Consider the following 26,008-nt stretch of genomic DNA (forward strand, 5'->3'; position numbering starts at 1 on the left):
ACACTCTACAAGAGAGAGAAGACCCCACTGACCATAAGAGCTTACACTCTACAAGAGAGAGAGGACCCCACTGACCACAAGAGCTTACACTCTACAAGAGAGAGAGGACCCCACTGACCATAAGAGCTTACACTCTACAGGAGAGAGAAGACCCCACTGACCATAAGAGCTTACACTCTACAAGAGAGAGAAGACCCCACTGACCATAAGAGCTTACACTCTACAAGAGAGAGAGGACCCCACTGACCACAAGAGCTTACACTCTACAGGAGAGAGAGGACCCCACTGACCACAAGAGCTTACACTCTACAGGAGAGAGAGAGGACCCCACTGATCATAGAACTTACACTCTACAGGAGAGAGAGAGGACCCCACTGACCACAAGAGCTTACACTCTACAGTAGAGAGAGGACCCCACTGATCATAAGAACTTACACTCTACAGGAGAGAGAGAGGACCCCACTGACAATAAGAGCTTACACTCTACAGGAGAGAGAGGACCCCACTGACCATAAGAGCTTACACTCTACAGGACAGAGAGGACCCCACTGACCATAAGAGCTTACACTCTACAGGAGAGAGAAGACCCCACTGACCATAAGAACTTACACTCTACAGGAGAGAGAGAGAGGACCCCACTGACCATAAGAGCTTACACTCTACAGGAGAGAGAGGACCCCACTGACCATAAGAGCTTACACTCTACAGGAGAGAGAAGACCCCACTGACCATAAGAACTTACACTCTACAGGAGAGAGAGAGGACCCCACTGACCATAAGAGCTTACACTCTACAGGAGAGAGAGGACCCCACTGACCATAAGAGCTTACACTCTACAGGAGAGAGAGGACCCCACTGACCATAAGAGCTTACACTCTACAGGAGAGAGAGGACCCCACTGACCATAAGAGCTTACACTCTACAGGAGAGAGAGGACCCCACTGACCATAAGAGCTTACACTCTACAGGAGAGAGAGGACCCCGCTGACCATAAGAGCTTACACTCTACAGGAGAGAGAGGACCCTGCTGACCATAAGAGCTTACACTCTACAGGAGAGAGAGGACCCCACAGACCATAAGAGCTTACACTCTACAGGAGAGAGAGGACCCCACTGACCATAAGAGCTTACACTCTACAGGAGAGAGAGGACCCCACTGACCATAAGAGCTTACACTCTACAAGAGAAAGAGGACCCCGCTGACCATAAGAGCTTACACTCTCCAGGAGAGAGAGGACTCCGCTGACCATAAGAGCTTACACTCTACAGGAGAGAGAGAGGACCCCACTGACCATAAGAGCTTACACTCTACAAGAGAGAGAAGACCCCACTGACCATAAGAGCTTACACTCTACAAGAGAGAGAGGACCCCACTGACCACAAGAGCTTACACTCTACAGGAGAGAGAGAGGACCCCACTGATCATAAGAGCTTACACTCTACAGGAGAGAGAGGACCCCACTGACCACAAGAGCTTACACTCTACAGGAGAGAGAGAGGACCCCACTGATCATAGAACTTACACTCTACAGGAGAGAGAGAGGACCCCACTGACCACAAGAGCTTACACTCTACAGTAGAGAGAGGACCCCACTGATCATAAGAACTTACACTCTACAGGAGAGAGAGAGGACCCCACTGACCATAAGAGCTTACACTCTACAGGAGAGAGAGGACCCCACTGACCATAAGAGATTACACTCTACAGGAGAGAGAGGACCCCACTGACAATAAGAGCTTACACTCTACAGGAGAGAGAGGACCCCACTGACCATAAGAGCTTACACTCTACAGGACAGAGAGGACCCCACTGACCATAAGAGCTTACACTCTACAGGAGAGAGAGGACCCCACTGACCATAAGAGCTTACACTCTACAGGAGAGAGAGAGGACCCCACTGACCATAAGAGCTTACACTCTACAGGAGAGAGAGGACCCCACTGACCATAAGAGCTTACACTCTACAGGAGAGAGAGGACCCCACTGACCATAAGAGCTTACACTCTACAGGAGAGAGAAGACCCCACTGACCATAAGAACTTACACTCTACAGGAGAGAGAGAGGACCCCACTGACCATAAGAGCTTACACTCTACAGGAGAGAGAGGACCCCACTGACCATAAGAGCTTACACTCTACAGGAGAGAGAGGACCCCGCTGACCATAAGAGCTTACACTCTACAGTAGAGAGAGGACCCCGCTGACCATAAGAGCTTACACTCTACAGGAGAGAGAGGACCCTGCTGACCATAAGAGCTTACACTCTACAGGAGAGAGAGGACCCCGCTGACCATAAGAGCTTACACTCTACAGGAGAGAGAGGACCCCACTGACCATAAGAGCTTACACTCTACAGGAGAGAGAGAGAGGATCCCGCTGACCATAAGAGCTGACACTCTACAGGAGAGAGGACCCCGCTGACCATAAGAGCTTACACTCTACAGGAGAGAGGACCCCGCTGACCATAAGAGCTTACACTCTACAGGAGAGATAGGACCCCACTGACCATAAGAGCTTACATTCTACAGGTGAGAGAGGACCCCACTGACCATAAGAGCTTACACTCTACAGGAGAAAGAGGACCCCACTGACCATAAGAGCTTACACTCTACAGGAGAGAGAGAGAACCCCACTGACCATAATAACTTACACTCTACAGGAGAGAGAGGACCTCACTGACCATAAGAGCTTACACTCTACAGAAGACAGAGGACCCCACTGACCATAAGAGCTTACACTCTACAGGAGAGAGAGAGGACCTTGCTGATCATAAGAGCTTACACTCTACAGGAGAGAGGACCCCACTGACCATAAGAGCTTACACTCTACAGGAGAGAGAGAGAACCCCACTGACCATAAGAGCTTACACTCTACAGGAGAGAGAGGACCCCACTGACCATAAGAGCTTACACTCTACAGGAGAAAGAGGACTCCGCTGACCATAAGAGCTTACACTCTACAGGAGAGAGAAGACCCCACTGACCATAAGAGCTTACACTCTACAGGAGAGAGAGGACCTCACTGACAATAAGAGCTTACACTCTACAGGAGAGAGAGAGGACCCCACTGACCATAAGAGCTTACACTCCACAGGAGAGAGAGGACCCCACTGACCATAAGAGCTTACACTCCACAGGAGAGAGAGGACTACACTGACCATAAGAGCTTACACTCTACAGGAGAGAGAGGACCCTGCTGACCATAAGAGCTTACACTCTACAGGAGAGAGAGAGGATCCCACTGACCATAAGATCTTACACTCTACAGGAGAGAGAAGACCCCACTGACCATAAGAACTTACACTCTACAGGAGAGAGGACCCCACTGACCATAAGAGCTTACACTCTACAGGAGAGAGAGGACCCCACTGACCATAAGAGCTTACACTCTACAGGAGAGAGAGGACCCCACTGACCATAAGAGCTTACACTCTACAGGAGAGAGAGGACCTCACTGACCATAAGAACTTACACTCTACAGGAGAGAGAGGACCCCACTGACCACAAGAGCTTACACTCTACAGGAGAGAGAGGACCTCACTGACCATAAGAGCTTACACTCTACAGGAGAGAGAGGACCCCGCTGACCATAAGAGCTTACACTCTACAGGAGAGAGAGGACCCCACTGACCATAAGAGCTTACACTCTACAGGAGAGAGAGGACCCCACTGACCATAAGAGCTTACACTCTACAGGAGAGAGAGGACCCCACTGACCATAAGAACTTACACTCTACAGGAGAGAGAGGACCACACTGACCATAAGAGCTTACTCTTTGCACAAGAGTGTCGACAATACCACCTGAGGCAGAGGGCTAAGTATGCCATAGATAAGTACCCACCTTTGTGCTGTGCATACAGCTGTTATTCCCATGTAATGTTATTTTATCTCCACTTTGTTGCAGTCTAGTAAATTATCTACCCTTTTTTTACAGTGTTTATCAATAAACTTTTAATTTTCTATCCTATTTTTATTTTTCTGCAGCTCATCTTTTAGCTCCAATTCTCAAACCTGTCAACCAGACATTTCTCAATGGCACCAGTGTGACCCTCCAGTGTGATGCCGGGAACCAGACTGTGACTTCTTACACTTTCGATCGTGATGGTCATAAGAATATCTGCTCTGAGCCACATGTGTCCTGCAAGGGATCAACCCTGGTCTTCACCCCCATAACTGAGACCGACAAAGGATCCTACACCTGCACAATCCATCATTGTAGCCATACCATCACCAGCGGCTCCATGAATTTGACGGTATCATGTAAGTTTGTGCTCTATGCTCCTTGACGTTTTAATATTTGTGCAAAAAATAAAACCCAAGAAAAAAAATGAGCATATTCCCTAGAGCAAATAAATAGTAATAGTGCATGTAAATAACATACATCACTTAGTTAATGCCATTTTGATAAAAAAAATTATAAAAGCCTTCCCACTGTGACAAGGGTCGTTCCTAATCTGTCTCAAGTATAGCAACTAGTTGCATAAACAGGCTGAAAATAGTTTACAAATAGATTGCATGAAAGGATGAACTGCTAGAAAGCTTCCAGTGCAGCTTTCAGAGTCCTAAAAGTGTGTAATATAATCACTGTTAGGATTCAGCTCTGCTTTCCACATCTAGCGGTCATCGCATAACAATTTGCTTGCTTGGGATCATGTGTTGACATGCTTCTCATCTTCTTCTCTCAACATTGATGAGAAGCTAGTCAACATGTTACCAGAAGTTTGTCATTCTCATATCTGCAGCCACTAGAGATGAGAAGATTGCTATGTTGGTCTCGATTCCATCGCCCAGGTCTTGCCGCTGGACTGGAGGCTCTCAAATCTCTCACCTTGCAGCATCTCCAAAGAGTTTTTTTTATTAGCCGGACTGGAGTGATGTCAACGGTTAACAGTGATGCCACTAGGTTGACCGTTTGATCCGGCAAGCAGAGATGAATCCTAACAGTATTGATATTACACACTGTTGGGACTCAGTAGGCTGCACTGTCTGCCGAAAGTTTACGCAGAGTGGAAAATCCCTTTAATAGCAATATGTATTTTTAGTATAGGCTCCTTCTCGCTGCAAATTTTTTTTTTTTTTCCTAAACACATCATGAGAACTTTGCAAATCTATAGGTCTCTATTTACCAGATGGTGGTGACTTTTTTAGCCTTGGTCATTTTTCTAGAAGTCGGAGTTTTCATTTTATTGTTGTACGGAATTGCACAGTCAGTTGAGGCATCCAGGACCAAATTCCAATAAATGTTGGTGTCTCAGATTTCTGCTGTAAGAAATAGAGAAAAGAAAAGCGCTTCTTGTTTGGATTAGTAGATCTGAAAGTTTGGGGAATGATCGTATGTTGCTCACCTGATTAGGTTGTGCAAAGCAGGCACAACACTTGAGAGGGTAGGAGGACATGAGTAAATCCACGGTAAATGACTTCGCCCGCTGGTTCCTGGACTCGTAAGTAGAGATGGGCGAACCTGAACAGTAAAGTTCGGCGTCCGTTTTTATTGAATCAACGCATTTCGGGGTTGATCTAACTCCTTCATCAGGTACCTGATGAAGAAATGTTTTATTGAAACAACGCATTTCGGAGTTGATCTAACTCCTTCATCAGGTACCTAATGAAGAAAGGTTTTATTGAAACAGAGCACTTCGGAGTTGATCTAACTCCTTCATCAGGTACCTGATGAAGAAAGGTTTTATTGAAACAGCGCATTTCGGAGTTGATCTAACTCCTTCATCAGGTACCTAATGAAGAAAGGTTTTATTGAAACAGAGCATTTCGGAGTTGATCTAACTCCTTCATCAGGTACCTGATGAAGAAAGGTTTTATTGAAACAGCGCATTTCGGAGTTGATCTAACTCCTTCATCAGGTACCTAATGAAGAAAGGTTTTATTGAAACAGAGCATTTCGGAGTTGATCTAACTCCTTCATCAGGTACCTGATGAAGAAAGGTTTTATTGAAACAGCGCATTTCGGAGTTGATCTAACTCCTTCATCAGGTACCTGATGAAGAAAGGTTTTATTGAAACAGCGCATTTCGGAGTTGATCTAACTCCTTCATCAGGTACCTGATGAAGAAAGGTTTTATTGAAACAGCGCATTTCGGAGTTGATCTAACTCCTTCATCAGGTACCTGATGAAGAAAGGTTTTATTGAAACAGCGCATTTCGGAGTTGATCTAACTCCTTCATCAGGTACCTGATGAAGAAAGGTTTTATTGAAACAGCGCATTTCGGAGTTGATCTAACTCCTTCATCAGGTACCTAATGAAGAAAGGTTTTATTGAAACAGAGCATTTCGGAGTTGATCTAACTCCTTCATCAGGTACCTGATGAAGAAAGGTTTTATTGAAACAGCGCATTTCGGAGTTGATCTAACTCCTTCATCAGGTACCTGATGAAGAAAGGTTTTATTGAAACAGCGCATTTCGGAGTTGATCTAACTCCTTCATCAGGTACCTAATGAAGAAAGGTTTTATTGAAACAGAGCATTTCGGAGTTGATCTAACTCCTTCATCAGGTACCTGATGAAGAAAGGTTTTATTGAAACAGCGCATTTCGGAGTTGATCTAACTCCTTCATCAGGTACCTGATGAAGAAAGGTTTTATTGAAACAGCGCATTTCGGAGTTGATCTAACTCCTTCATCAGGTACCTGATGAAGAAAGGTTTTATTGAAACAGCGCATTTCGGAGTTGATCTAACTCCTTCATCAGGTACCTGATGAAGAAAGATTTCATTGAAACAACGCATTTTGGGGTTGATCTAACTCCTTCATCAGGTACCTGATGAAGAAAGGTTTTATTGAAACAATGCGTTTCAGAGTTTATCTAACTTCATCAGGTACCTGACGAAGAAAGGTTTTATTGAAATAAATGCGTTTTCGAGTTGATCTAACTCCTTCATCAGGTACCTGATGAAGAAAGGTTTAATTGAAATAAACGCGTTTCAGGGTTGATCTAACTCCTTCATCAGGTACCTGATGAAGAAAGGTTTTATTGAAATAACGTGTTTCGGGGTTGATCTAACTCTTTCATCAGGTCACTGATGAAGATTTTATTGAAATAAACATGTTTCGGGCTTGATCTAACTCCTTCATCAGGTACCTAATGAAGAAATGTTTTATTGAAACAGCGCATTTTGGAGTTGCTCTAACTCCTTCATCAGGTATCTGATGAAGAATGGTTTTATTAAAATAACTTGTTTCAGAGTTGATCTAACTCCTTCATCAGGTACCTGATTAAGAAAGGTTTTATTGAAATAACGCATTTCGGAGTTGATCTAATTCCTTCATCAGGTACCTGATAAAGGAGTTAGATCAACTCCAAAATGTACTATTCAATGAAACTTTTCTTCAAACCGGTCTCCGAACACCCCATATCCTCTTGCAGCGCCAGGACTATCTTTCAAGTTTTTATCCTCCTTACCCCGTGAGATTTATATTGGGATGGCACAATGCGAAAAGAGCCTAAATCTGAGCACATTTTGAGTGAAAATGGTCTGGAAGAACAAACCCAAGAATTCAAGATCAGTGCAAAATGCAAGAACCCAAAGATTGTCAGAGACTCAACACTCATGGTTTGAAATTAAGATCTGAAAGGTAAAAAGTTACATAGCAAGACAACAACTGAGCATAGAAGATAAAATACTAATGGACATCATTTGCCTACTTAGATTAATAATTAACAGCGAGAAATTGAACAAAAAGGAACTAGGACACAATGGGACAGATAAGAATCCTAAAAAAAGATATTCAAATCTAATGATATTTGTATGAAAACAAAGATCAACTTTTCAGTTCTGTTGTTTTTTCGCGGTTCTATGGAACCACATAAGATGGAAATGAAGTGTGTTATCAGGAGATTACCTATTGTTTTAATCGGGTATTTTTTTCATATATTTTTTTAAAAAATTGCCATAATTTGTGCATAGTATTTTATACTATACAATGGATAATTTTGCAATTTCCTGACTGGCCACTAGAGCAATTTTGGATTCATACTCCTAGTTTTTCATGGAGAGTTTTCAGCAAACTCCTTATCAACAGAGGCAGGATTACAATGACAGGTAACACCTCTATACGAAGCCGATAACACAGGATTTACCAATCACAATAGGTGTTGAAATGGCTCCTCCTATTCTTCCTCCATTCTGCACATGCTCGTTAGATGCTTCAATACAAAGGGTAGGGTCAGCCTAGTGGCCAGTGTGAAAACTGCAAGATTTGTTTTCTGCAAAAAAAATTCAAAAAATGGCTAAAAAAAAACGTTTATCTACTTATATGTGAATACATGGGGTGATAAAAGGTGCAACATTTTGTTTCCCAGAGCTCTTCCAAAACATAATTAATAGAGTTAGATATGATTTATAATATTTTGTCTTATAGGGTATCCAAAGGGCAACATTCTCTGTACTGCCCAAAACCATACCGGGAACGATACAGTCGGCTGTTCTTGGCCAGGAGGAAACCCTGCAGCGAATGTGACTATTTTCTATAACGCGACTGTAAGTCTGACATTGTTCAACACAGTTTACCTGTCTGTGACCAAATTTATCCGTGGATCCAATTTCACCTGTATCGGAACCCAATTGGGAAAAAGCTCAAGCTGCATACTAATATTGGGTAAGAAATCTAATTTCTCATTGACTGGACTCAACATATCTCCAGATCTACGTACTCCATAAAACCATTTTGATTGTAAATCGATATTCCCCCCTTATTTGCTTCTGTACTGTAGAATAACTATTGGAAACAGTGGCACCATTTTGAACCATTGTCATAAAAAGTTCTGTAACTTTATCCCCTTTTGCGTTTTTTCCTGCTCCTGCTTATATCTGGTTTACATTAAAAGTTTGAAAATTATTCCTTTTCCACTTTCTGATCACTTGGGATCCAACGAAGCCCCCTGAGATCCCAAGAACTTGGGCTCGGAAGAACCCCATGTGTACGGAATGGTGGTCAATCATTTATTCTTAACGGGAGTGCCCGATTTTGCCTAATGCGACCTTCAGCACTCCAATTCGAATGAATGGAGCAGTTGGGCACAAGATGGACCTCCGTTCCATTCAACCAGGGCTCTTTGGATCTCTTTCTATCTGGATCGCTGAGAACCACTGCAGTCAGACCACCAACTATAGTAAACTCAAGGAGATGGGATAATTTTCAAACTTGGGAATACCTGTTTAAGGCCGGCCATACCGTGGGCCACCACCCATATGCACACTAAGAAAAACTTTTCAGTGGAAGTAAAGCAGGACGCATAATACATATCTCTCTTGTCCATCTTTCTGTGTGATCCACAAAATCATAACCCTGCTGTTGTCTTCGGTCAAAAATGACCGACCTTCAATATTCTTTAAAATATTCATGATGCGGCTCTGAAACCCGTGGCCGACCGACCCATCCTCATTTACGTCAATCAACCACAAGTTTCAGAACCGCATCTTGAACACCCCCAAAAAATACCAAAGTTCAAAATCGGTCTCCCCAGACCGAAGACAACAGCAGGGTTTTAAATACCTGGAAATGTTGGATAATGTGTTCTTACTAAATATATATTTTTTTCTGTTTCTCCACCATCAGAGCCTCCCCAGTGCCCACAGCATGATGAGAACTCAGAAATAGATGTAGTAGAAGGAAAAACTGCCGTCTTGACACTGAATTTACAGCCAGAACTCCAGTCACGAAATCGCCCCTCTCTTCAGGTTCTCCCTGCTAATTTCTCTTGGTTTTATGAAGCCGACACCACTCCTATAAAGAATGATGAGAAATTCAAAGTGACCACTAACAATCATTTTTCCAGTCTCCGGATTTTACGGGTGACTAAAATGGATTCTGGAAACTATTTATGTAAAGTGAAAAATATTATGGGTGACCAGGACTTCTCTTTCACCCTCAATGCGAAATCTCGGGGTAAGTGAACTTCAATCAGTGGATAAAGATGAATGCTTATTCCATACATTCAAAACCTATTACTGGTGTAATATCTGTACAACTCCTTCATCTAGCTGGTTATCCTGCTGCATCGATTCTAAATCACACTGCCCTTTGACTGTATTGGGTTTCTCTGCTCTCCCTTTCTTTTCTATCAGTATTGGTAATGGGAGCAGAGAGTTTAGAAGGAGACTGAATCCGGTTTGAAGTTTCTTTAGAGATGTCAGATGACAAAGGCTCTAAACAGGGAGAAAGGCAAATTGCAAGGGGATACGGGAAAGATCACCTAGGTTGTGCATGAGTGTAGACAGAAAGCAGAGCGCCCATGATATCCTCTGCACGGAGAGGGATGGGAAAATCCCAAATTCAACAGAATCCGTGTCTGTCACCACACAGTAAAAGAGATCGAAGAGATCCATTGTGGTCATTTTTAAAAAATTTTTGCTTAGCCTTAGTGTATTATAATACAACCCCTGACAAAAACTATGGAATCACCGGCCTCGGAGAATGTTCATTCAGTTGTTTAATTTTGTAGAAAGAAAAGCCAATCACAGACATGGCACAAAACTAAAGTCATTTCAAATCGCAACTTTCTGGCTCTAAGAAACACTAAAAGAAATCAAGAACAAAAATGTGGTAGTCAGTAATGGCTACTTTTTTTTAACCAAGCATAGGGAAAAAATTATGGAACCACTCAATTCTGAGGACAAAATTATGGAATCATGAAAAACAAACAAACAAAAAAACATTACTAGTATTTTGTTGCACCACCTCTGGCTTTTATAGCAGCTTGCAGTCTCTGAGGCCTGGACTTAATGAGTGTCACACAGGACTCTTCATCAATCTGGCTCCTGCTTTCTCTGATTGCTGTTGCCAGATCAGCTTTGCAGGTTGGATTCTCGTCATGGACCATTTCCTTCAACTTCCACCAAAGATTTTCAATTGGCTTGAGATCTGGACTATTTTCAGGCCATGACATTGACCTTATGTGTCTTTTTTCAAAGAATGTGTTGTTTTTGCTCTATGGCATTATCTTCTTGAAAAATGACTTCATCATCCCCAAACATCCTTTCAGTTGATGGGATAAGAAAAGTATCCAAAATATCAACATAAACGTGTGCATTTATTGAAGACTAGATGGTGGCCCAATTCTAACGCATCGGGTATTCTAGAATATGTATGTATGAATGTATATAGCAGCCACATAGTATATAGCACAGCCCACGTAACACAGACAGCCACGTAGTATATTGCACAGCCACATAGTATATAGGAGCCTCATAGTATATAGCAGCCACGTAGTATATAACACAGCCCATGTAGTATATAGCACAGCCACATAGTATATAACTCAGCCCACGTAGTATATAGCACAGCCACGTAGTATATAGCACAGCCACATAGTATATAGCACAGCCACGTAGTATATAGGAGCCACGTAGTATATATCAGCCACGTAGTATATAGCACAGCCACGTAGTATATAGGAACCTCATAGTATATAGCAGCCACGTAGTATATAACACAGCCCACTTAGTATATAACACAGCCCACGTAGTATATAGCACAGCCACATAGTATATAACACAGCCCACGTAGTATATAGCACAGCCACATAGTATATAGCACAGCCACATAGTATATAGCACAACCACGTAGTATATAGGAGCCACGTAGTATATATCAGCCACATAGTATATAACACAGCCCACATAGTATATGGCACAGCCATGTAGTATATAACACAGCCCACGTAGTATATAGCACAGCCAAGTAGTATATACCACAGCCACATAGTATATAGCACAGCCACATAGCACATAGCAGCCACGTAGTATATAACACAGCCACGTAGTATACAACACAGCCCATGTAATATATAGCAGCCACATAGTATATAACACAGCCATGTAGTATATAGGCACCACGTAGTATATAGCACAGCCACGTAGTATATAACAGCCCACGCAGTATATAGCACAGCCCACACAGTATATAACACCGCCCACGTAACACAGACAGTCACGTAGTATATAGTGCAGCCACATAGTATATAGCACAGCCACGTAGTATATAGCATAGCCATGTAGTATATAGCAGCCACTTAGTATATAGCAGCCACTTAGTATATAACACGTAGGATATAGCACAGCTGCGTAGTATATAACACAGCCCACGTAATATATAGCACAGCCCACGTAATATATAACACAGCCCACATAGTATATAACACAGCCCACGTAGTATATAACACAGGCACGTAGTATATAACACAGCACACGCAGTATATAACACTGCCCATGTAGTATATAACACAGTCCACGCAGTATATAACACTGCCCATGTAGTATATAACACTGCCCACGCAGTATATAACACTGCCCACGCAGTATATAACACTGTCACGTAGTATATAACACTGCCCACGTAGTATATAGCAGTCACACAGTATATAACACAGCCCAAGTACTATATAGCAGTGTGGGCACCATATCACTGTTAAAATAGAAAATATTAAATAAAAAATAGTTATATACTCACCCTCCGGCGGTCCCCGGATCCGGGCAAGGCGTTTAGTGATGAGGCAAGGCGTTTAGCGATGCTCCTCGCGACGCTCCGATCCCAAGAATGCATTGCGGTCTCGCGAGATGATGACGTAGCGGTCTCGCCAGAGCGCTACGTCATCATCTCGCAAGATTGCAATGCATGGCCCGGAGCATCGCGAGGAACGGGAAAGGCGCCGGAAGGTGAGAATAGCACGATTTTTTAATTTGTTATTATTTTTAACATTAGATTTTTTTACTATTAATGCTGCATAGGCAGCATCAATAGTAAAACGTTTGTCACACAGGGTTAATAGCAACGTTAACAGACTGTGTTACACCGCGTTATGCCACCGTGTAACGCAATCGGTTTAACGGACTGCTACAACACTATGTGGGCGGTGGGCGCTGACTGGGGGGAGTATGGAGGAGGTACTGAGTGCAGGGGAGTAGGGAGCGGCCATTTCGCGGCCGGACTGTGCCCATCGCTGATTGGTCGCGGCCAGCTGGCCGTGACCAATCAGCGACTTGGGATTTCCATGACAGACAGAAAGACAGACAGAAAGACGGAAGTGACCCTTAAACAATTATATAGTAGATGTAATGACAGCCATCTCCCCAGTGCCTTTACCTGACATGCAGCCCCATATCATCAATGACTGTGGAAATTTGCAAGTTCTCTTCAGGTAGTCATCTTCATAAATCTCATTGGGACGGCACCAATCAAAAGTTCCAGCATCATCACCTTGCCCAATGCAGATTCGCGACTCATCACTGAATAGGACTTTAATCCAGTCATCCACAGTCCACGATTGCTTCTCCTTAGCCCATTGTAACCTTGTTTTTTTCTGTTTAGGTGTTAATGATGGCTTTCATTTAGCTTTTCTGTATGTAAATCCCATTTCCTTTAGGCGGTTTCTTACAGTTCGGTCACAGACGTTGACTCCAGTTTCCACCCATTCATTCCTCAGTTGTTTTGTTGTGCATTTCCTGTTTTGGAGACATATTGCTTTATGTTTCCGGTCTTGACGCTTTGATGTCTTCCTTGGTCTACCAGTATGTTTGCCTTTAACAACCTTCCCATGTTGTTTGTATTTGGTCCAGATTTTAGACACAGCTGACTGTGAACAACCAACATCTTTTGCAACATTGCGTGATGATTTACCCTCTTTTAAGAGTTTGATAATCCTCTCCTTTGTTTCAATTGACATCTCTCGTGTTGGAGCCGTGATTCATGTCAGTCCACTTGGTGCAGCAGCTCTCCAAGGTGCGATCACTCCTTTTTAGATGCAGACTAATGAGCAGATCTACGTAATTTGATGCTGGTGTTATTTTTGGGTATGAAAATTTGCAGGGTGATTCCATAATTTTTCCCTCAGAATTGAGTGATTCCATAATTTTTACCCTATGCTTGGTTACAAAAAGTAACCATTGCTGACTACCACATTTTTGTTCTTGATTTCTTTTAGTGTTTCTTAAAGCCAGAAAGTTGCCATTTGAAATGACTTTAGTTTTGTGCCATGTCTGTGATCGGCTTTTTTTCTACAAAATTAAACAATCCTCCATGGCCGGTGATTCCATAATTTGTGCCAGGGGTTGTTTATGGTTCTGCAGTCCACATCTTTTTTTTTCTACAGTTATGGTAGGTTCCTTATGGGCTGTAGAAGGAGAAAGTAGCACAGAAATGAAGCTATGCTGATACATGAGAGCTAGTGAAGGCAACAGCGTCCTGGACAATAATGACCTCACGTTCGGCATTGTAGCACCGAGAGGGACAGATTCAGTGTGAATTCCCTGTATTATCTGTACAAACTTTAGGTAGGAGCTTTATATCAGCTGAAATGAATGGGCGTTCAATTAATCGAAAAATGATAGAGAATAGCTTCCACTCCTGCCTCTTGAATTGCAGTAGAACTGAGCATTAAATCCTCTGTCCTCTGCTGACCCTGTCCCAGTCTACACAGCAAAGCAAAGTTGATAAATGAGCTGCAGTAATAAGGAAATGTCTCTGTATCGAGTTTGCTCTTGTTGCCAGGGCAAAAAAAAACTAATATTGCCATATCGCTAAAAAAAATTATTAAATAATACATATGTTTGGGGGGATTTGTCCACAGAACTGAATGTTGATGCGATAGCTGGAATTGTAATTGGCATACTTATCGCAGTTATCACCATCGGTGTCGTTACATACTTCATCCTGAAGAGGAAAAAAGGTTTGTGATTTTTTTTTTAAAGTTTTTTTTTTATGTCTCTTCATGATTATATTCTTTAATTTGCTAATAGAAGATTAGTTGGTGCTGTCCTGTGCCGCAGATGTGTAAGAGTCACAGCACGTGCATGGAGAACCCAACACACATGCAGCTGCGGCACAGAACATGTCTAAATAAAGTTTTTGTGTTCCTTGTATTTTTTTTTTAATTTTGACAATGTTTTTTTTTCAAATCTTTATTTAAAAAAAAAACATTAATAATCTTGCAATTTTTACATCAGCCACTGGGGCTTTTTTTTAGACTCTAACTTCCTGTCCTTTCAGGAAGAGTTTACAGAAGTTTTTTTTTTTTTTATCACCTTTATAACACAAGATCAACCAATCACAATAAGCGATGTCACAGCCGACCCCGGTCCTACCCCTTCACAATGACGTTTGCACATGCTCATAACATCTTTAACTCGGCTGTTGTCTTCGGTCAAAAACGACCGACCTTGATCTTCAATATTCTTTAAAATATTCACGATGCGGCTCTGAAACCCGTGGCCGACCGACCCATCTTCATTTAAGTCAATCAATCACAAGTTTCAGAACCGCATCTTGAACACCCCAAAAAATACCAAAGTTCAAAATCGGTCTCCCCAGACCGAAGACAGCAGCAGGGTTAATACAAAAGTTGGGGTTGGCAGGGTTTGACCATTGTGGCTAATTTATGTGGTTGAAGTAAGAGTCTGAGAATCTAAAAAAAAAAAGCCACAGTGACAAGTGTGAAATTTTTTTTTGTTTGTTTTTAATAAAAATTGTAATATAAGAAAAAAGAAAAACAAAACATAAATAAAAAGTAAATTTAAAGTAAAAAATCGATTTAAAAAAAAACCCTCATCTTTTGATATCTTCCCTTTAAATACAAATATATTCCAGAAACAAATTAAATAAAAAATAATATTATTATTATAGATAAGTCAATAGATGCATGATACAATACACTTATGTGTATTGTATCATGTATCTACTGACTTATCTATAATAATAATAATAATAATAGGCTAATAAAAGGCTAAATTATAAATGTATAAATGTATAAATGTATAAAATGTATAAAATGTATAAATTGATTTAAAAAAATGAAATGTATTTTAACGAAGAAAATAATAAAATAATAATAAAATAATAATAAGCATAATAAGCTTATGAAAGCTTAATAATAATAATAATAATAATCTTTATTTTTTATATAGCGCATATATATATATAGCGTGTATATATTCCGCAGCGCTTTACATTTTTGCACACATTATCATCACTGTCCCCGATGGGGCTCACAATCTAAATTCCCTATCAGTATGTCTTTGGAATGTGGGAGGAAACCGGAGTGCCCGGAGGAAACCCACGCAAACAAGGAGAGAACATACAAACTCTTTGCAGATGTTGTCCTTGGTGGGATTTGAACCCAGGACCCCAGCGCTGCAAGGCTGTAGTGCTAAACACTGCGCCACCGTGCCGCCCACACTAAGCCACCGTGCCGCCCACGGGAAAAGCCATGATAAATAAAGTGGGTTCTCGTTCTATACGTGTATTCAATCTCATTCTTTTTTGTGACCTTTTCCCAGTGAAGCCTAAAGCATTAGTTCATGAAAAACGTAATGCGCCGCCATCGCACATCTATGAAAACACTGCACCAGGAGCAAAGGTAAGATAAGTAAGATTTTCCAGATGAATAGTACAAGTATGGTAGACCTCTATAATCCCACAACATTGCCAGATCGGCCTTGTATATAATGGGGGGGGGGGGAAAGGGGTAAATTCCTTGGAGTCTCTGCAGCCCACCAGCTTCCGTAGGGTCTAACCACTAGAGAATCTCCTTCAAGGAAGATTTCACCCACAAAACTATATATATAGGCATGTAGCTCTTTCACAGACAAGTCGAGCAATACCTTTACGTGGCCAATCCGTACCACCATTACTGAGAAATCAGTTGTTGAAATTTTATGCAAATGAGGCTGAAAAGCTATGGTAGATCTGAAGCCTCTGTCACTCCAGCTCTATTCCCCAGTGTCACCTCCTCCTCCTTGACTGAAAGCTCCTTTGCCTTAAGTCACACAGCAAAAAGGCTGTCAGTCTATCAGGTTAAGGCAGCTCTGGATGGAGAATAGAGCTGGAGTGACAGAGGTTTCAGATCTAAGCTTCATTTACATATTAATTCAAACCCTGATATCTCAGTAACGGAGAAACAGATTGGCCAGGTAAAGGTATTGCTGGACTTGTCTTTGAAAGACCTACATGGACATATGGATAGTTGGGGGAAGAAATCCTGTTAGAGGCTTTATATTGCCCAAACATTGACCACCATGACTTATCATCTGGTTGCACGATTATTACTTTGTGAATCACTCCGGCAATTCAGAGAATACAGTTAGGTCCATATATATTTGGACAGAGGCAACATTTTTCTAATTTTGGTTATAGACATTACCACAATGAATTTTAAACAAAACAATTCAGATGCAGTTGAAGTTCAGACTTTCATCTTTCATTTGAGGGTATCCACATTAAAATTGGATGAAGGGTTTAGGAGTTTCAGCTCCTTAACATGTGCCACCCTGTTTTTAAAAGGACCAAAAGTAATTGGACAATTGACTCCAAGGCTATTTCATGGACAGGTGTGAGCAATCCCTTCGTTATGTCATTCTCAATTAAGCAGATAAAAGGCCTGGAGTTGATTTGAGGTGTGGTGCTTGCGTTTGGAAGGTTTTGCTGTGAAGTAAACATGCGGTCAAAGGAGCTCTCCATGCAGGTGAGACAAGCCATCCTTAAGCTGCGAAAACAGAAAAAACCCATCCGAGAAATTGCTACAATATTAGTTGTGGCATGTATTTCCACACCACATTCCTCACCAATCGTTACACCGATGCCTCTACCCTGTGCCAGTCATTACACTGGTTACCCATCCACTCCAGAATCCAGTACAAAACTACTACCCTCATCCACAAAGCACTCCATGGCTCAGCACCACCCTACATCTCCTCTCTGGTCTCAGTCTACCACCCTACCCGTGCTCTCCATTCTGCTAATGACCTGAGGTTAACATCGTCAATAATCAGAACTTCCCACTCCCGTCTCCAAGACTTTTCACATGCTGCGCCGATTCTTTGGAATGCACTACCCAGGTTAATACGATTAATCCCCACAGTTTTAAGTGTGCCCTAAAAACTCATTTGTTCGGACTGGCCTACCGCCTCAACGCATTATCCTAACTATCCCTGTGTGGCCCATTCAAAAAACTTAAACCATAATCAGGTTCCTTGCATCATGTTCTCATACACTTTATGCAGTTATTAGTCCTCTGTGTCTGTACTGTCCGTTTTAGTGTTGAGAGAGAGAGAGAGAGACTCTGCTTCTTGGGCAGCTCCCTTCCCTTACTACTACCATTTTACAGCACCAAAGTTTGAGTCCACATTGACTTCTGTGGAATTTGGGTTCTGGCTCAACCTTGTGTAGAGTTCTGGTACCCGAACCGAACTTTGGACTAAAATTTGGTCAAACCCAATGAACCCGAACATCCTCGGGTCCGCTCATCCCTAGCTGTGATTCGCGTTCCCAAAGATTTGGGCAGCATGAATCGCCTGATAGGTTGCCTTAAATGTGAAGGGAGGAATACCCCTTATCAAGTTTATTGACTGGGCTTAATGCATAAGCTGTAACGTAAACAGATACCTCCTACAGAGAGGCACGGAACAAAAAAATAAATGCCGTATATTGGAGAACAATTTATACATTGGGCAAAACCATTACATATTTATGGCAAGTGACACGTCCTCTTTAATTTCTGCCCTGACAAAAAGTCATAAAGTCCTTTTGATTGACAGTTCTCTTTGTAGCAGGTCCTGTGGCCCCTTGGTTAGAACTAAATGATTGTGCTTTTCTTTTTATCCAGCAAATGGAATATCCAGAAGAATCTTTATACTGCAATGTTCTGGCAGGCCGGAAGAATTGATGGTGGTTGGTAGTAATTACACATTTATACAGTATTTTTTTTCCATTATTTTTTATGCATCATTTTAATTTGATCTCTGCTGTTGTGTAAGACTAACATTTGCGTTGTGACACTGAAATCATTTTTCCTCTGTTGCAACAGAAATATTTTTTTAATGCTTGAAAGTAAAAACTTTGGCACCATGTTAACCAGTAAAATATATATTGTTGCTCTCCACTAAGTTAACCCTCATTTTATTGTCAAAACATATCTACAACACATCGGAACAACCATGGGCAATAAAATGGTAGCGCACTTTGGCAACTTTTGATGGTCAAACCGGAAAGGGACCTCTTGACATCCAGCTGCTCCATCAAACCTTTGACCATCGACCACTACGTAAATGATCTAATCGTCTGGACTGATTCTAAATAGCTACTGATACAATTCTATGAAAGTGATTTACTCCCTTCTTCAAGGCCCCCGAGACCAACCCATTCCATGATCCTGCTTACGAGGCAGATCTTGAGGATGACGCTCATCTCTGAACAAAAGCACCATATACTCATTCTAACCCATAAATCCTTCCGAGAAACTGGATATAAAGGACTCTTCTGTTGGTAAAGAGGTCTCATCTTTGCTGTTATGCCAACTATTGGTAGACATATTGGGAATGTGATGCCCGATAACCTTTTGAGAAAATGTGGAATGAGTACCGTAATATCTGATGTCAATGGATCTGGATCCAGTTCTCTTCCTCCTTTATCACCATGAGAATATTATCTCAACATATAGGTGGTCCTGTCTCCGTTTACTGGTGATGGCTACCCAGGCACGTATTCCCCTGCTTAGAAAAAAATATATATGTGCAATGGGGCTCCACGACTGATGAACTTATGTGCATGGAGAACTTGGCGTCTTCACTTTATTATGACTCTTTTGACAATTTCAATAATTATTGTAATATTCTTCAAAACTTGTCCTGAGTGGTCTTTCTCTTGGCGGAAGTCTTTGTTTTCCTAATTCCCCAGTGTGTTACCTATCCTTGGTCTAATCTATGCCCTAACCCCTTTTTGATGTAATTTTCCTTTCTCTCTGCTCCTTCTGCTCTGTTCTATTTTTTTGTATGTGCAAGTTTCTCTTTTTTTTGCTCTCCATACGTGAAACATTGGAGTCGAAGGAACAACCCCTTTGTGTCCCACAATGCTTTTTCAAAATATTGCTAGGGGTGCTGGTTTCTGTTATGTCTTTTTATATTACCGGTATATGGTTACCAATTTGTATAAGTTTTTGGAACCTTTTCCTGTTTGTGATTCTGCGTACACTTCATAAATATATATAGAACAATAAATTCCTTGTAGACCGTAGATGTAAAGCACCCTGTGGCCTCTAGAAGAGCAGAAGCACATACAGAATGTAAGTGTCCTAGACATGACCTCATCGCTCCGCCTACGCTTTCACGGTGTAGAAAAGAACTCAGCTGGTTGGATTTTTGGAATCTAGGTCAGGATTTTTTTTTCTTGGGCATTAACCATTTTTAACAGCCACTGTGGCCACTATTACTTTTTTATTGCATTTAATGCTGTATTGTGTTCTAAAGGCATTTGGGTCATGATTATGTGACCCCCCAGGGTCCTGGTCGTCACAGTAGCATTGCTTTCCTCACGGGGATTACGTTTGGAAGCGATGAAGGAGATCTTTTATCAGGTAACCACAATGCATACAACATGTTCACACTCCAGACCAGAAAGGGGAGCTCTAAACCTGTTTAAGGTGAACTCCCCTTTAAATACATCCTGATCTGGAGGGAAAAAGTTCAGTTTCAGTTTCAGTTAAGAAAGTGAGAGACACAGAAAAGAGCAGACTGACATAGAGTGTCGGAAGGTCTGAAGGGGCCTGTAGTTTGAAGTACTGCAGCCCCTGGAGGAAGAGACATGCAGAAAGCAGAACATTGTTCAGTGAGCGTGCAGGAGAGCGAAGCACGGGAGAGTAACATCAGGGGAGACCAGCTAAGATCAGGCTGCCTCCCTCTGAAGTGCAGATAACCGGTAGCTGGACCACCGAGGTTGTAAGGACTCTACGACTTACAGCAGAAAATGGCAGGGCAGCTGAATTGCAAGTTACCTGTCCCCACACACACACCTGAAGACATGGTGACACCTTTAGAGCCCGGGGCATGCTAGAGTCCCTATAAACAGGCTCAAGTCACCAGTCATATGGGTATTGTCATATCCTATACCAGGGACAGAGAGAGAACATCTGTGCGGACCTTATCTGAAGCTGTAGGCAGTAAGGGACTACAACACCACCGCGCTAGAGGAAGGCTTTTAACTCCACTTGGTAAAGGGGACTCTGGATTCGCTTCCAAGCCGGCCGGACCCTGCCTGTTCCGTGATCTGGTGCCCTGGACTGTGACTGCCTGAAGTCTTCAGCAAACAAGGTAAAGAGACGGCAACCCTGTGTCCTCGTTCTTCTCTGCGCCTCTCACCATCCACCATCTACACACTGGGAAGCCCTGGGGATACACTTCACCTGTGGGAAGGTATACCATCTAGCTGCCTTAACATCACCCCAGAGGACCCCTTAAAGCAGCGTCGGTCCCCTCTGACCGAATACCACAGGTGGCCTCACGAACATAAACTTTATTCCCTTTAAAGACTATTCCCTTTTACATGGGCACCCAGGGTCACGGACTGGGTCGCCACCGTGACATCACCCTGTGAACACCACCGGACCCGGTACCGGGTACCCCACGGCCCTGGCGGGCTACTCAATTACTTTTTGGAAAGGGTGGACTCAGGACATCATTACTGTTAGTGGGTCACTCAGGAGGCATTGTTACTTTTTGGGAGTACTTGTGCCATGATTAGATTTTGAGGGCACTAGAGTCATTAATACTTTTTGGGGGGGGGCATCTGCGGGGCAATTTTACCTGCTAATTGGCCACTTGGGGCTCTGTTCGTTAAGTGGGGATTTATGGGGCATTGGTTTTTAAGAGGCACTTAGGGCTCGAGTATTATTACTTTTGGGTGGTACTTGTTAAGGAGCACTTGCTACATTATTACTTGATATATAAGAACTTAAGGATAGTATTACTTTTTTATGAAGCATTTAGGGGACATTATAACTTGTAGGGGGTATTCAGACATTTTTTATTAGTGGACACTTATAACTTGTATTGTAGGAACCAGCAGCATAGCTACTAGAGGGGGCAAAGGGCACGATTAACATAGGCCCTGCCATCTGAGGGTCTCATCTGGAGCTACGCTACCCTCAACTGTATCAGCACGCTATGCCATGCGGTAGTGCAGGAAGACACAATCTAATGTGGGGGCCATTATACAGTTGGAGGTCTAATATGAAGCCAGATATACAATTTGGGTTCTAATGCAGGGGCCATTATACAGTTTGGTGGCTAATGTGGGGCTGTTAAACAGTTAAGGGGCTAATGCATGTGAGCTGCGGGCCCAATATACTGTGGATAGTGGAGCTGTGGGGACATCATACTCTGTATAAGGGAACTGTGGGCCCATTATACTGTGTATCGGTGAGCGGTGGGTGCACCATACTGTGTATAGAGGAGCTGTTCATTGGGGGATTCAGATGACAATATTAAATGTTAAGTGGGCACTTAAGCAGCATTATTGCTATGGGGCACTCAAAGTATTGTGGCCATCAAAGGGGCAAAATGTGAACATTGTTTTCAAAGGCATTTGCACAGGACATTAATAGTTTCTACCTGGCAATTTTATCATCTAGAGGACACAAAAGAGGCATTATTACGATGTAAGGGGCACAGTGGTTGGCATTATTCTGTGGGGTACTAAATGGAGCACTGTTTTTTGTGCTAAACAGCAGGAGCAGTAAAATTGAGAAGCATTGGCCATCAGCAGGATGAGGACGGTGTTGGAAACATGAGAAGTGAAATGTGCCTTTGTGGTAATCTCAGCAGATGAGTCTTGCCCGGAGAAGTTGTCATGTCGGTCTGGGCCAGATGGAAATAACGGGAAACATGAACAGAGCTCCATCAGAAAGAACGTCCTCTGTGAGTCGCTATCTATACTACTATGTTGTACTGTGCTGTAATCTCTTATATGTTCTTCCGGACCGGTCAGCATATGGCGTCAATATCAGTGTTGTTTAGTGTTGAGCGATACCTTCCGATATCCAGAAGTATCGTTATCGGATTGGATCGGCCGATAACCAAAAAATATCGGATATCGTCGATCAGTGGTTCGGTATGCTTCTCTGCACATTCTGGGGGACACATAATGGCCCTCACTCTTGGAACATTATTATTTTATAACGGGGTCATTGGAAAATTTTAACTTTCAAAAGGAGCATTATTATTTTCTAGATGGAATTTTTTTTACAGTTGAGAGGTAACAAAGGGGGTTATTGCTTTTTAAATGGGTATTATTACTATGTGGGGGTCATAAGAGGAGCAGTGCCGGATCCCACGACCCTCCGTGGCCCCTAAAGTCAAAGAGGAAGATCTCGTGCATCGATTTCATCCGATTGGATTAGACCAGCGCTGCCCCTTTATGTGCACAGCAGTTACCGATCAGAGCCGCTTTATTGATATCACCAGTTGATAACTGCTTAGTTAAATCCCGAGTGATAAAATGACTTATTCTGTTGCTGATTTCTCTGCAAATCTAACCGTAGACAAGTTCTCGTAATGTTGGTGAATTTACAAAATATTGACATCCCAATGGAGGGTTTGGTGCAATATTTAAAAAAACAAGAAATCAGGGGTTAAAGAACATTTTCCCAATGTACACATATTGGAGAGACCTGTCAATCAACTGGAATAGACGACTTTTCAAACCTTGTTTTTTTTTTTCCGGAAATTTTGGAGTGATTCAGAGAAAACCATAACTGGCTGCAATCGTTCACACAGACACTGCTTCAAGCTTCTTGTGGTTTGGGCAGCATGAATCAATTGAATCTATTGACGGGTTCCCTTTAAATTTGCACTTTTTGCCTCTGATGGTGCTCTACTCAAATCGTGCCAGTAGGTGACACTATTGTTAATGCTTGTCAATGACACCAAATGTTGCTGAGCTCGTAGTGAAACAAGTGCTGCATCTTTATCATTGGGCACTGTTATACATCAGTGTCACTATGTGCTTTATTTTTCACGTATTAGTAATGTTTGCAATTTTTAAGACTGCATGCAGACTGCAGAGGGCAATGTTGGGTCAATATACAGGTTTGGGCACTGTGGGAGGCAAAACACTGTGTGGGGAATCATACAGTAGGGGCATTGTAATGTGTAGGGGCATCATACTGTGTGAGGGGAATCATACTCTGTAGCAGGCATTGAACGCTCTGAGTGAAATAGTGGGAACGTCATACTGTGTATGGGGAGAGTGGGGTCATCATACATTGTATGGGGAGTGTAGGGGCATCATACTGTATGAGGAGTGAGGGGGCATCATACTGTATGAGGAGTGAGGGGGCATCATAGTGTGTATGGGGAGTGTGGACATCATACAGTGTATGGGAAGTATGGGGGCGTCATACTGTATGGGGGAGTGTGGGGGCATCATACTGTGTATGGGGGAGTGTGGGGGCATCATACTGTGTATGGGGGAGTGTGGACATCACACTGTGTATGGGAAGTATGGGGGCATCATACTGTATGGGGGAGTGTGGGGGCATCATACTGTGTATGGGGGAGTGTGGGGGCATCATACTGTGTATGGGGAGAGTGGGGTCATCATTCATTGTATGGGGAGTGTAGGGGCATCATACTGTATGAGGAGTGAGGGGGCATCATAGTGTGTATGGGGAGTGTGGACATCATACAGTGTATGGGAAGTATGGGGGCGTCATACTGTATGGGGGAGTGTGGGGGCATCATACTGTGTATGGGGGAGTGTGGGGGCATCATACTGTGTATGGGGGAGTGTGGGGGCATCATACTGTGTATGGGGAGTGTGGACATCATACTGTGTATGGGGGAGTGCGGGGGCATCATACTGTGTATGGGAGAGTGTGGGGGCATCATACTGTGTATGGGAGAGTGTGGGGGCATCATACTGTGTATGGGGGAGTGTGGACATCATACTGTGTATGGGGGAGTGTGGGGGCATCATACTGTGTATGGGGAGTGTGGGGGCATCATACTGTGTATGGGGGAGTGTGGGGGCATCATACTGTGTATGGGGGAGTGTGGACATCATACTGTGTATGGGGGAGTGTGGGGGCATCATACTGTGTATGGGAGAGTGTGGGGGCATCATACTGTGTATGGGGGAGTGTGGGGGCATCATACTGTGTATAGGAGAGTGTGGGGGCATCATACTGTGTATGGGGGAGTGTGGGGGCTTCATAATGTGCATGGGGAGTGTGGGGGCATCATATTGTGTATGAGTAGAGTGGGGGCATCATACTGTGTGTTGAAACATGAAACGTGCATCATGTGATCTTGTTTGTCAGATGAGAATACCAGGATATCATCTAAGTTGAAATCCCCATCTACTCAGAAACACAGCTAAAATCCATCTTTCCAGCCTTTCATCTCTAATTTTCATTTGTTTCTGAGCCAGTGGGGGGAGAATTGCTGCAATTATGTCTGCAATACACAGCACACACACACATGAGGGATTCCTGCTGTCACGCTAGGTGAAGGATAAGTAAGTGCACAACAAAAGGGAGAGGGAGGGCAGAGCCCAAACACTAGTGAAGTGGGGAGTGGAGACCCTTAGGCAGATCTAAACTCACCCTGTCTGCCCTAACCATCCCTATGTAGGTTCTGCACCTATAGCCGAGCAGGAACCTAATCCCTGCCTGACCCTAGTGATAGGCCCTGGTTAGGGAGTGGAAGGGATGCACTAGTCAGTCCCCACTACAACTAAAGACAGAGAGATCGTTCATTAATATCCACATATATATTGATTGGAACTTCTATTAACAATTTCAACACGCAGCTTAGACTCACGGAAGCCAAGCACTGGAGAGATCCATTAAAATAAATAACAAGGTTAATTAATCTTCAAAAAGCAAAATGTCCAACGGGTACGCTGCTGTGGCCGCATAAAATAAATTGCAAAAATACATAGACGTACAAAGAAGGGATTTGCAATGTCAAAAAATATCCTTCCTATTGAGTACTTAACAGACAGATTTCATCACTTTACTAAGAGGAACTGAGGTGTGGGTGACATAATGCTGGTGTTGGTGCTGATATGAAAAGTTTATATTTAAGCTAGGGCTGTATGTATCAGAGGGAGTAACTTAGTCCTGATTTCAATGGTGCCACATTAGCGTCCCCTCACCTCTCACCTGGTATGACTAAGTTACTCCTTCGTTAATGTCATTGAGATTGGGGTCACTTATGGGAGTATAGCTGG

General features: G+C 42.8%; 1 protein-coding gene across 1 annotated transcript in view; it reads left to right on the plus strand.

The window, feature by feature from the left end:
• The window catches only part of LOC138651415 (carcinoembryonic antigen-related cell adhesion molecule 1-like), a 36,165-nt gene extending 16,152 nt beyond the window's left edge, over nucleotides 1-20,013 (plus strand). The window contains exons 3-8 of the mRNA XM_069741597.1: nucleotides 3,986-4,261; nucleotides 8,375-8,611; nucleotides 9,572-9,901; nucleotides 14,580-14,678; nucleotides 16,285-16,364; nucleotides 18,609-20,013. Of these exons, the coding sequence (XP_069597698.1) occupies nucleotides 3,986-4,261; nucleotides 8,375-8,611; nucleotides 9,572-9,901; nucleotides 14,580-14,678; nucleotides 16,285-16,364; nucleotides 18,609-18,668 (1,082 nt within the window). The 3' untranslated portion in view covers nucleotides 18,669-20,013. The remainder of the gene's footprint in view (nucleotides 1-3,985; nucleotides 4,262-8,374; nucleotides 8,612-9,571; nucleotides 9,902-14,579; nucleotides 14,679-16,284; nucleotides 16,365-18,608) is intronic.
• The last annotated feature ends 5,995 nt before the right edge of the window (nucleotides 20,014-26,008 follow it).

This window comes from Ranitomeya imitator, chromosome 10, assembly GCF_032444005.1.
Source record: "Ranitomeya imitator isolate aRanImi1 chromosome 10, aRanImi1.pri, whole genome shotgun sequence".
Classification (NCBI taxonomy): domain Eukaryota; kingdom Metazoa; phylum Chordata; class Amphibia; order Anura; family Dendrobatidae; genus Ranitomeya; species Ranitomeya imitator.